Below are 13013 nucleotides of genomic sequence, written 5' to 3'. Positions count from 1 at the left end.
GTAAATGATAAGGCTTTGTCAGACAAGGAACTATTAGGATGCTCACTTGACAAAGCTGTCACACATTTAACTTTTACCAGTCTCTTAAGAGTGGACAGAATAGCTCAAAAAGGAAAACTATTATTCTGAAATAATGGCTGCTTAGAGGTCCCTCTTATCATTAGCAACAATTACTCCATACAAGGAGGGTTAGGTTGGAGGTTTTTAAAATGCGGAATAACATTTTTATGAATAAATCAAAAGTTATCACGTAGCAACATTTGTGAATTGAAGAACTGAGTTACTTGTGCCTGAAGAAAGCTGTAAACATCTACTGGAGATGGGAGGACAGCTCCACAGCATGTTAACTTTCCAGATGGAGCCCTCCCAATCTTACCCGCCTCCAAGAGAAAAGGGAGTTTGTACCATTCAACGCAATCTTGCAACAGCTAAAATATCAGCAATGAAAAGCAACACCTTTATGGAGAGTTAATCTGACTCACGTCCCTCCTGTACAGACTGAGATCTAGTTCCAATCTACATTTAATAACCAAAACAAATTTTACACATGCCTTCATCCCTAGGCACTCTGATATCCTTAGGCACTTGTCATTTTAAACATGTATTGCTCACCAATTTATGAGTGTTTCTAAGCTGCGCTGCACATCCACTGCTTGGTAAGAATTTTATTTTATTTTACACTGCAGTAGTCTATAAAGTTTAAAGAAACTTAGCATTTGTTTAAGCAGTGGAGAAGTAATAGCACACAACAGAAAACATACAAACCTCTGATTGTACATGCCCCGGAAGTTATAATTTGCTCTATAGTTTGGGATTGGCTTTGGATCTAGTGGCCTGTAGATGGCAGGCTCTCCCCTTTTCATAGCCAGACCATTCAGCTCCACTGTTGGAGTTATACTGCCTGTAATAAATAAGACCACATGTAAGACTCTTCAACAGTAAAGCATGTTAAAACCATACATACAGTGTTGGGGGTGGATGGGAAGGCTGTAAAACAGATCTTGATTTTCCTACTAAACTAAAAAAGCAGCGACTAAGAAGTTGCATCAAATTCCAGTATAAAATGGGGGTACAGATCCAACCTTAATCAATAAATGTAAACAAGCACTTAAATTGACATCTTCATGTATTCTCTTGGAATCTGGGCAGACAACTCTGCCCAAATGTGATTACTATGATCAGACTGGTTTGTCAGCTTTGAACAATCTCAAGAATGCCTTTAAAATACTATGAAACTTTTTGAAATTAGTACCAGTAAAAGAATCACGTTTCTTTCCACTGGATGCCACTAAATAAATGGATGAAAACCAAAAATCTCTTATACAAAAAGTTTACAGCTATTGAAACAAGATAGCAGTAGCATACATTACTGTAATAATTTAATAACAATTTGATAGAAGTCAGAACTAAATGATTTCGTTTCAAGAGATGAGAGGTAAAATCTATGACTAAATTAAAAACTTAAAATTTTAGTAACTTATGAACTGGAGACTAAATTCATTAAAATTTAGTGCTACTACAGCCATCTCCTGGTCAAAGAGTGCAAAACAGTAAACAAACAACTACCATTGTGTGTGTAATTATTTATTCTCCATAATGTCAAATATGAGGCTGCAATAATCATAAAATGCCTTATTTAAAAAGCAAAACCATTAGAAGACTCAAATCATTTAATATAACTGTCTTGTTATTTACTTCAGGGGAAATCTCACTGGCAAATTATAAACCAAAATGTGTCCCACTTCTACAGCGAGAAGAAAAATCCAAACTGAGTTTAAATAGGTGTATTCCATTATCTAAAACTATAATTAGATGTGGGCATTAATCCAGCCCAGAAGAGCAATAATTATAATAATAAACAAACCAGTTATTTGGGTTTTATGTGCCAATGCTGCAGGTTTTATGCAGTGCTAGGCTAAACTACCACTAAACACAATTTTGAGTTTTTCCTCAAAGGAAGGACCGCAAGGACTGCAGAATTGGACTTCAAGTGACTATGAATTCAGCTACACAATAAAAATACAGGTAGTTACTAGATCAAAAGATACCTGTGCTTTGAAAGAAAAGGTCTTAAAGAAAGATGACAGCGTCATATGAATGCCTGTATACGCAATAGATTTTTTAACTTTAAGGGAAATATTTATTACAGGCAGTCCTCGGACTTACAACACAATTGGTTCCTAAAAATTGCGTTGTTAAGTCAAAACCGCAATCCGCTCCACTGCAGGACCAAGTGTCATAAAGTTGAAACCAATTGTCGTAAGTCGAATCGGGGTATCAATTCAGAAACGTCGTAAGTGCCGTTCGTTATAAGTCAAGGACTCCCTGTATTCTTTTTTCTGTTCCATACTTCTCAATTAAAAATATTAAAAGAGGCTAGTCCAAAACTCCTATCACCTGTATAACATGCTGCCACAACAAGAGCCAAATCCAAGGCCCTTCTTCCTCAGGGTGCTGCACCTGCTTCCACTGAACTAAACAGCAGAAGTCCCATTGACTTCAGTGGAAACAGGATCAAGCCCTGAGCCAGCAGGATCTGGAAGAGTTATAGGAGTAATATGCTCAGCCCTAAGGGAGTGGAAGATGGGAAAGAAAACCCTAGATTGTTCACAAACAATCCCTTCTAGACAAGGCTCAGGCCACTATTGATGGGATCTGGAGAAAGGTTTGTCCAGCCCTCCTCAGTCAGACAGACCCTTAGTGCAAAGTGAATCTTTTCAAAAGTGGTTGAGAGAAAATAATGAGTAAAAATCGTAAAACAAATAAAGGGATCTTTTTATATTTCATTAATTACTATTTTATCAGACAAGAATAAGTCACTGAGCATGTGACTGAGATTCATAAGCACCGAGGGATGCATTTCCTGTGTTTGTATTTTATTTTCTCATGTACACCAGATTATGTTGCGTGCAGTGTGCAACATGCAAGTAACATCTCCAGATGAAGGGCACATGACTCCACAAATGTCCTTCTGATTAACTGAATAATAAAGTATGCAGAACTAGCTGGAAGAAATAATTTATGTTGCTACAAAGGAAAATCTATTAGGCAGGGAATTATGTACTGAAATTTTTGTGCCAAATTCTGCCCCAATTTCTATATTCACCTTCAGTGGCATTGCACATGGAGTAAGTCAGGTAGAATTTGGCCTTTTCCCTGAAAAGCCAGTTTGCCAGCTTCAGTATTCTTACTAATGTAAAAATGGTCAGTTCAATCTTGTTACAATTGCGCTTAGTTATTGTTGACCACATAAACTGGCTTGTACCTTTACCTTCAGAGGTGAGTCTTGCAGAAGCAAATGTATTCACGTGCAGTTCAGCAGCTTCTGCTACAGCAGATAAAAAGAATTACCATGCACACTCACTGTAAGGTTCTTAATTATATGTTACCTTATCTTCCAGCTCTACTTATGCCTACTATAAAATACTCTATAAACCATCTAAACCTGCTGTTCCATGGCAAACAAGAAGATTCATTATTTTGAGGGAAATGAATAGGCAACATACCTGGGTTATTATTAATGTTATTTTTGGGTGGTCTGGGAGTTGGTTTGGGAAGGTTCGTTTTGTTCAAAGCTTTGCTAGCAGCAGCATGTTGAGCCTTTTTAATACTGCTCCCTTCCGCTTCCCATGTCTGCTCACCAAGATTCAGCTGCACTGTGAACATCTTCAAAAATATAAAGAACAGGTAAATAATGGCAAGACTGTCACCAAGGTGACTTAGAGCAACACATGTGAAACACTACCCAGATGGAGAAGAACTGCATTCCTTTATTTGTTATGATACTTTGGGCCAAATTCTGCTCGCAGATGTATGTATAGAGTTCCCACTGAAGTCACTAGGCAACATTTGGCCTTTAAATATAAAAATAAATCATACAACATCACACCAGCAATCACAAAAAGTGTTATAAAAGTCAAATAGTAGAAACTAAAGTGTATCAACCTGATATTCTTGGAGGGATATAAAAATTAAATTTAAGAGCCTGATTCTTCAATCTTGTATCTGTGTGGTCACTTACACAAGTGAGAAGTGGGTATGAAAAGTTTTATTCCCATTTTGTATGGGTGTAAATGACTACAGAGCTTCAAGAAAGTAGAGAATCGGGCCTGAAGATTTTTACTCAATAAGAGCCATACAATATTTTTACTAACTCAATTTTTCTTCATAAAAATAAAGCACATACACTCAAAGCAAAAGCCCTGGCAACCAAGGGTTTTGTTCAACAGTATAAAGTATACAAATATTGTGTTGTCTTAACTTAATTTTGTTTCTTTAACATGAGCTCTATTATGCAGATGATGAACTGAAATAACTCAGATTTAACAAAGTTGGCTATTGACTCAACTCTAAAAACTTAAAAATCAATAGTAAAGAACAATCTCAAGCAAACAATTCATCACAGAGTAACAACCAAGCATTATAAAGTGTGAAAAACAAATCCTAAAGTGTATTTAAAATATTAGGAAGTATCTCTATCATAAGTATATAATAATTGTGCCATTTACATTTATGCAGTTTAAATTTAAAATGCAGCTCTCATAACACTCCACAAGGGAGGGTAGAAAAAAAATGAATTAGTTTTCTTTCAAATGTCAAAGTATTTGAAAAAAGTATTAATCCAGATTATAATCTCACATGCACATGATATTGCAGCTTGCCTTGATAAACATACTACTATACGTTTTGGAGATCTACATAAATATGTACATAAGACTAAAAGGTGAAATTAAATCTTTTATTTAGTTGTTTGGTCTGTCTAGGTGTTTTTTGTTTTGTTTTTTTAAAAGTGAGTTAAATGTGCTAGATCAGGAACCACAAATGTAGAGCTGGGTGCAACAAGGTGGGCTCAAAATGTGCATGCACATGCCACACCCACAAAACACTTGCATATGATCATGCAAACTGGGTAACTGCTTAAAAACTAGTTCTATATTGCATGTGCCTGTACAAATGCATATTGAATTTGTGAACACATCTCTTTCTCTTAAACTCAGCTTTGAAAATTTGGCCATGTATGTCCCTGAGAATTTTAGCCCAGGTCCCAGTATTACAGTTCACATCACCAATTAACACCTCATTTATCTCAGTTATGGCACAGAGTGTTAAGATACAAGAATTCAAGATAATAAATAATAATAATAATAATAGTATGCTCAGTTGAGTTCCATAGCTAGAAAACTGACTGATAAAAGTCTCCTCCAAAGAACGAGAAAGAGGTGGAAATTTAATTAAAGAGATCAAATTGGCCAAAAACATTTTTAAAAGTCTCAAATAATCAATTAAAGGCTTGGAAACTTGGGTCCCAGAAGCCCAGAGCTTGGCTATGGTTTGATATGCATTCTGGATAATTTTCTGAGGAAGTTTTTATTCCCTGTTGTGACAGTGCCCCCCATAAGGCTTTATGGAATTATACTTATGAATGTACATATGACATAACTAGAATGATTTATATGTTTTATGCTACATATGCCACATAACATCTCTCTGTAAAGGTTATGATCTACTGAATCTATTAATCCTATTTGTATGCATGTATCATTTTTGTACTTATCAAAGTTATGAATATTGGCTGCATACTTATTTGATTCTGAGTAGGTTTTAGTGAAGCAGTTGGTCAGCTTTCTGAGAAAAGACTATTCTCAGTAAGCGCCCAACCAAGAAGCCCTTAAGCCAACGATGAACTTGGAGACACTTTCCCAGGAATGTGGCTTGGCTGGTAAGGAACACGGTCATGCATGGGCATGTGACTTGGCCAGGTGACTCCAAAACTCCATTTTGTAGCTGAACTTTGCATAGGAGAGAGGAGGGAGTCTCTACCCACAAGGGAAAGTCTATTTAAACCCCTGGGAGACCCCTCCATTTTGTCTTCAGCTGGCTAAAGAGGGCACTTCTCCACCCCCAAGGATACCTGAAAGAAACTGGAACAAAGGACAGTTACTAGAGGGGGTGCGAGTGATTGCTGGACCCAAACTAGAAGGAGACTAGTCTGTAAAAGGAAGCTTACTGGGTGAGGATTTTATCTGTATTTAGTTTTATTACCATACTAGACTTAGACTTGTGTGTTTTATTTTATTTTGCTTGGTAATTCACTTTGTTCTGTCTGTTACTACTTGGAACCACTTAAATCCTACTTTCTGTATTTAATAAAATCACTTTTTACTTATTAATTAACCCAGAGTATGTATTAATACTTGGGGGGGAGGGGCAAACAGCTGTGCATCTCTCTCTATCAGTGTTATTATAGAGGGCAAACAATTTATGAGTTTACCCTCTATAAGTTTTATACAGGGTAAAACGGATTTATTTAGGGTTTGAATGCCATTGGGAGTTGGGCATCTGAGTGTCAAGGACAGGAACACTTCCTAAGTTCTGTCAATTAAGCCTACAGCTGTTAGGCGACGTGGTTCAGACCTGGGTCTGGGTTTGCAGCAGGCTAGCGGGTCTGGCTCAAACCAGGTAGGGCACTGAAGTCATAAGGTGACAGGGCAGAAAAGCAGGAGCAGAAGTAGTCTTGGCACATCTGGTGGCAGTCCCAAGGGGGGGTTCTGTGATCCAACCCGTCAAACATATATCTATCTTAATTACATTACGGCAAAACCTAGAAATGCAACACTTGTCACGATTTGTGTCCTTTCATTCCACTTCTCTTTCTTCTGTATGTAAAGCTTTTTCTTCTCCTTCCTGATCCTGCAACATGCCAAGTCCCTAAACTCCCTCCCATTCCTTTGAACTACTGTCTAATCTGTTTTGCCTTTTTTTAAAAAAATTGGTTTATCTCCTAAAACCCAATGACATGGAAGCCCAGCACTGGTGGCCAATTTGACAACCCAACTGAGAACAGTACTCTCCAAAAACTTGCCTATGCTCAACGTTTGTACAGAGGGCACAGTTTCCAGCCACACTCTGATCAGAGCCTCAGGAGTGGCAACCTCTAGCAATTGTAATTTACTGCAGGTGAGTTCCTCCTTTCTGTGGAGCACTTATTTGCCTCTTTACATTTGATCACAACTGTTCATACATACTTGCCAGAAAAAAAACCAGAACAGGAAGAAAAGGAAAACAAAGAGTTTACTGGCATCTATGTCTGTCATACAGACTGCCTGCATTACACTAGATGTCTCCGAATTTTATGAAAACCACTAGAGAAAGGAGCAAAATATACGCAACAGGAAAGTAGCCCTTGGCACACTGTGTCCAGGCAGTCACATGGGAGATAGCAGCAGTTCATGCCTTTAGGGTATAAGTTTTTTTCAGACAGAGACTTTGCTTTGTTTAGCATATTTTACCCGTTGTAGAGTACCATGCTCAGTAATGGAAATAAATACACAATAGCTACTATAACAATATCATAATAACTTCTATGTAAATGTTTTCTGTGGGCCAAAGCATTGCAACTATGTCTGACCTTATTAACGTCACCCCCATTCTTCCTCACACTCATCCCTTCTTTGTTTGTTACTTGTTGGGTCATTTCTAAATTAGACTGTAAGCTTTTAAGGGCAGGGACCTAGCCTTTTTATAACAATACGTTCTGTAAAGCACCTGGAACCCTTCGGGGACTGTAAACATAATGATTAATTATAACAAAAGATACACGTAATAGTGAACAGAGCTAAGCATCAAGAAAAAGTTGTACACTTGCCTATTTGCTCAGATGAACTTCTAAAACTCAGTTTCCTAGATCTATATAGAAAGCATCCAGCAATTTTAAGACATTAGCCTCTTAGGGCCCAAATTAGGAAATCCCCACAAAAGCACTGGTGACAAAGTACAGAAATCTAGCAGAGGCCTAAGGTATTTCATTAGCAGGAATTTTCACACAGATGATAAAATGTACATATCTGCATTAAAACCAAAAAGTGAACTATTCTGTATCCTGCTGTGTTTCTGGACTCCAACATGCAGAAGTGAGATTATAAATCTAAAGTAACAAAAATCCCTTGATTATTGATGAATGTTCAGGGAAGGTACAAGCAAAATGAACCTTCCTGTATGCACCTAACATTTCACAGATTTCTATGGCATAGTAGTTGAACAATGGTAGCATAACAAGTAAACAGGAGAACCAGCAGTGGAAGGGTTAAAGAAAGAATCAAGTACATGTAACCTGAGAAAGACAGAGCCTAAACCCGAATCCCGCAAGGTCCTGGGTGCCTCTGTAAGCATGAAGTACTTTCATCTCCCACTGATTTTGATAGACACTGTTGCCATGAACTTTGTGTTGTCATTTACACCAGTGCAAAATGGGTGCAAAACACTGCCAAACCACAATGGTAGTGTTTTACTCCCACTTTGCACTGATTACAATGCAAGGTGCAGCATCAGGAGGGCACATACAGAAATTCTCAGGAGAGGCTAAGCAACTTGCAGAAGGCTGGATGTTATTAACAAGAACTTTGCTCAGCTGCTCTGTTCTGAAGAGGCAGAGTAGAGCTAAGAAGGTTCTCGAATATAAAAATCTCATTTTTGCTCTCTCAAGCTGAATTTTTTTAGTCATCTTTCTTGTGACTCTGCCCTTAAAGAGGGAAGAAATTTGAAAACTCTTTCATGTAAATATGCCTTTTTAGGTCCACGGTCATCTGAAACCACCCTGACATGTTCTCACAGATCAGTTGACTATCAAAACAGGATGCGAGACTAGACAAAGACACTAAGTACTTTAACACCACTGTGAGCCTTAAAGACCCATTGTCACTCTGGGCTACACAGGGTTTACAGGAAAATACTGTGATAAATACTTTGTGCTTTAAAACACAGATAGAATCAGAAGATTTGCTAGCCATATAACCAACTTTATGGAGACTAAATAAAAATGATTAACACAAAACAAAATGGGAAAAGACTAGCCCAGCAGTCTGTTAGCAGTGGGTCTGCACTGCCATCAAAGGGATCCGTGTGCAATTCTCAGAAGCAGACTGCTAGGATCCTGGACGGGAAGGAGCGCTTTGTGCAGCTCAGCGGCGAACCCGGCCATGAATGATAAAGGAAGGGTGTTGATGGACTCTGAAGAGACCTTTAAGAGAAAAAGATGAAGGCCAAGAAGTATGATCTCAAGGGTCAGAGGATAAGTAACGCAGAAGGCGATGATGAAAAGATTCTCAGGGCTCCAAGAGCGACACAGAAGAACTTCCTAAAAAGCATAACAAAAACAAAGCAAAACGAAACCCCAACACTATAAACCTGATCATGTTCGACAAGTGCACTTGTCCAAACCATGACATTATCCGTTCATAACTTAAGGTATGCCTCATAACCTGGAACTGTAACCTTACCTTGGCATGAGCAGGCCCTCTTTCATTCAGAAGCTTATACAGGGGTTGAACTCTATTGAAACGGGCTAACTCATTTACCAGACACATTGGAGTTTTCTCTTTGGGGTTTGCCATGTTATCTTGGAGAGGAGCTGTAAATAAAGAGTCTGTAAAGTTTTTGTGGAGAAATATATTCTTCACAACTTTGCAAAACTTTGCAAAAAGTAGTAGTATGTTTAAAAAAGAAAAATACTTTGGCTAAAAAAACCTCATAATACACTAAAAATATGAGATTGTGTTAATGCCAATGAAACTGCACTTTGATAATACAATGTTTAAATACTATTTACATATTTCTAATTTGAGAACATGTTTTTTATTGTGACCATTTCAATTACATGCAATACACAAAATCTTTTTAATAAGGAAGACAGTAGGTGGACGTTTATATATTTTAACTTGTACGTTAAAACCGTGTCCCTGAAAATTCCATTCTGCTCTGTACTCATTATTGGAATTAATTGATCTTTCAGGGTAATTTCTAAACACTTAAACACAGAAGACAAAAAACTGATGAACACCTGAGGTCCCACACTTGTTTCCCCTCATTCTTCCCAACATTCTTGCAGACCTCTCTGCTACTACTAGCGTCTGTGTGGGTATCTCCCCAACTTCGTTCTTTCAACAATTTTGTGGATTCTATTCTGTTTTCCTAAATCCAGACTGTTTATGTACTATATGTTTCTTTAATGTCTTTCTCCTCCTGCTATTTTTTTCTTTCATCTTTGAATCTATCCCCAACACAAACTTGCACTGCTGACTTACTTTGGGGTAACATTTTATTGTATTTTATACCCAATTGAGAACAAGAACTATAGCAGTTATTAGGCAAGAAAGGAAATGCCATTTTCTGCCAAATAGACTGAAGATATTTTGTTCTAGGGAAGGAAAATGCATTTGGATAACTTCCTGCTGTACTAAAACTTCATTATAAAAGATTCACATAGGATGTGGCAGAATACTTTATTTTTTTTCGGGGCTTCCATATCTCTTAAGAATGCACTATCAGAATTCAACTAAAGGAACTAAATTCTGTAAACAGCATTTGAAACCAAAACATTTTTCTACAGAGTTTTGTTTCTTTAGTTTTTATTTTCTTTAGGACCTCATCCACTTATCTTAAAAACTCATCAAGTGGATTCCATTGCAAAATAAAAATAAGTGTTTCGCTTAGAATATCTCCTTACCTGGTGAGTTGCTAGAAGGTGCAGAATCCACAAGACCAGCTGTTGGACTGTTACAGCTGGCAGCTGATTCTGAAATGGATCCATTCATTGAGGTCTGCAGACCCAGCGAACTTGCATTTGTTACTGATGGGGGTAGCACCGAAGGGGGAAGGGTAGGTCCAGAGAGGTTTGCTGCAGTCTGAATTTTAACTTGTGCCATTGTCTATCACTGCAATAAACAAAGATTTATAAGCAGAGTGCATTCAGATTTTTGAAAGCCAAAATGGAAGTATTAATATCAATACTACTTTACATTGCACCTTTCATGCAAGGCTTTCTGCAAACATTAATGAATGAAGCCTCACAACACCCCTGTGAAGAAGGGAATTACTACTTTCCCCATTTTATGGATAAGGAAACTGGGGCACAGAGAGGCTAAGTGACTTACACAAAGCCATACAGCAAGACTATGCCAGAGCCAAGAACACAATCCAAGTTTCCTGACTCTGGGCTCTGTTAACCATCCTTCCTAAAAGACAGTGTAACCTATGAAAAATACTAGAACAAAATTCCATGTACAGTTTTGCTGGGGAGATTATCAGTGTCAGAGCTTTTTAGAAGCCACCTCACAGCTACGAAATTTGTTTCCATAAGAGCTCATTACTACAAAATGAGTAGTAATTACTAACTCACTAAATTACTAACCACTTTCTGGACAAAATGAAAGGCCCATCTTTTGCCAGAGCTTCCCATTAAGACATACATGCACGCACCAAAAACAAACAGGAAAAAAAAAACAGCCCAGCTCAAAATAACTTCTCACTCTTCAGCCTGTTCTCAGACTGGAAGAGAGAAAAATAAAAGTAGAAGGGCAGAAGGAAAAAGTACATTGTTACACAATTACTATTTGCCTTCAGCCTGAGTAGAGAAAAGAAAAATTCAGGTGTTTGTGTAGACCAATAATATGCATTTCTGTAGCTCTGTAAGTGCTCAAATACTGAGGTGATGAGCACGATACAAATAAGGAGAGATGAGATTTAGGTTAGAAGGACAAAGGTAACATGTTGGCTTATATAGGGCAACAGTGCTAACCACTGCCATGACTTTGCAATTTGATCCATTTGGAAAACCCTTACGCCCACATGGAGTCCTCCTGAACTCAAAGGGGCTCTGTAACGTACAAGGGCTCCGCTCACACGGCTCAGCTTGCTGGATCAGAGCCCAAATCATTAGATGCAGCAGATAACTCAACTTCTGCTGTTCAGTGAAGCACATATAACTAAAATAAATGAGTCAATGCTTCAAATGAGACATTCAGGTGTCAATACTATTTTTGTTACACAGGTAACAGAAGACTCTGATTTATATCTTTGAACAGCCAATAAAAAAAATGAAGCTGAGTTTTCATTATTTTTCCTTTTTCTATATTTCTAAAGCAAGTGAAATCTTACAAAATTAGGCCCCAATCAGGCAACTGAATCTGTACTGGCACAGAGGTCTATCAATACAGGCCAAATTACAGGATCTGACCCTTAAACATGTATGAAAATGAGACACATTTTGAACATGATTCCAGAAATTTACTCATTAATATCAGTAAATAGTGAGAATATATGTTGACATGGTGTAATACAGGTATAAAGGTTTTATCGGCATGACTTTGGGATTTCCAAATGATCACTTGTGAGCAATTCTGCAATGAAAAAAAAAAAAAAAAAAAGAGAAAACTTTTACCCCACACCAAGCCATCACATATTTTGTGGTTGCCACACATTCTAGAGTTAACCTATTTTAGAAAAGTTTAAAAGAAAATAATTGGCACTGATTTTTGAATCCTTCCAGCTGCAAATGTAAACAAACTTGTTTGTCTGACCGATTGGCAGAACAAGAAATAGGACTGAGTAGACCTGTAGGCTATAAAGTTTTACATAGTTTTATTTTGAATGCAGTTATTTTTTGTACATAATCCTGCATTTGTAAGTTGTACTTTCACGATAAAGAGATTGCACTACAGTACTTGTATTAGTGAACTGAAAAAATACTATTTCTTTTGTTTTTTACAGTGCACATATTTGTAACCAAAAATATAAAGTGAGCACTGTACACTTTATATTGTGTTATAATTGAAATCAATATATTTGAAAATATAGAAAACATCCAAAAATATTTAAATAAATGGTATTATATTATTGTTTAACAGTGCGATTAACCGCGATTAATTTTTTTACATCGCTTGACAGCCCTACCCACATGCTTACAATTAAGCACCTATGTATTTGCAGGACTGAAACCTATAAATCATGTTTCCATTTTAGAATATTTGTAAAAGTTTCTAAAAGCTTTTTCTTTTCTCTCCAAGATATCTACAGTTGGAATGAAGGTATTTAGGAAGATTTGTGATGGGACATGAAAAATACCATAGTTATTTTAAATTCACTCCAATATATCTAATAGTTTTCTGTAAAACACACTGCATAAACAAAGTACACAATTGTACAATTTGGTATAAAAGTCTGATTGGCAGTAGTTTGAG

At 37.2% G+C, this 13013-nt stretch overlaps 1 protein-coding gene across 12 annotated transcripts in view; it reads right to left on the bottom strand.

Annotated features, from left to right (window-relative positions):
• Positions 1-13013, bottom strand: part of STAU2 (staufen double-stranded RNA binding protein 2) — a 225879-nt gene that overhangs the window by 194661 nt on the left and 18205 nt on the right. For 9 of the 12 annotated variants that reach the window (XM_077810128.1, XM_077810129.1, XM_077810130.1 and 6 more), the window contains 5 exons: positions 10502-10709; positions 9276-9406; positions 3507-3666; positions 3272-3328; positions 766-901 (listed from right to left, as the gene is read on the bottom strand). In XM_077810128.1, coding sequence (XP_077666254.1) covers positions 766-901; positions 3272-3328; positions 3507-3666; positions 9276-9406; positions 10502-10700 — 683 coding nt within the window. In that variant the 5' untranslated portion in view covers positions 10701-10709. Of the gene's footprint in view, positions 1-765; positions 902-3271; positions 3329-3506; positions 3667-9275; positions 9407-10501; positions 10710-13013 lie in introns of those variants that run through there. The other 3 variants (XM_077810131.1, XM_077810132.1, XM_077810138.1) reach the window with 3 other exon arrangements.

Source organism: Eretmochelys imbricata, chromosome 2 (genome assembly GCF_965152235.1).
Source record: "Eretmochelys imbricata isolate rEreImb1 chromosome 2, rEreImb1.hap1, whole genome shotgun sequence".
NCBI classification, from domain to species: domain Eukaryota; kingdom Metazoa; phylum Chordata; order Testudines; family Cheloniidae; genus Eretmochelys; species Eretmochelys imbricata.
Note: the sequence above shows the minus strand (reverse complement) of the source record. Positions and strands in the feature narration are given on the sequence as shown.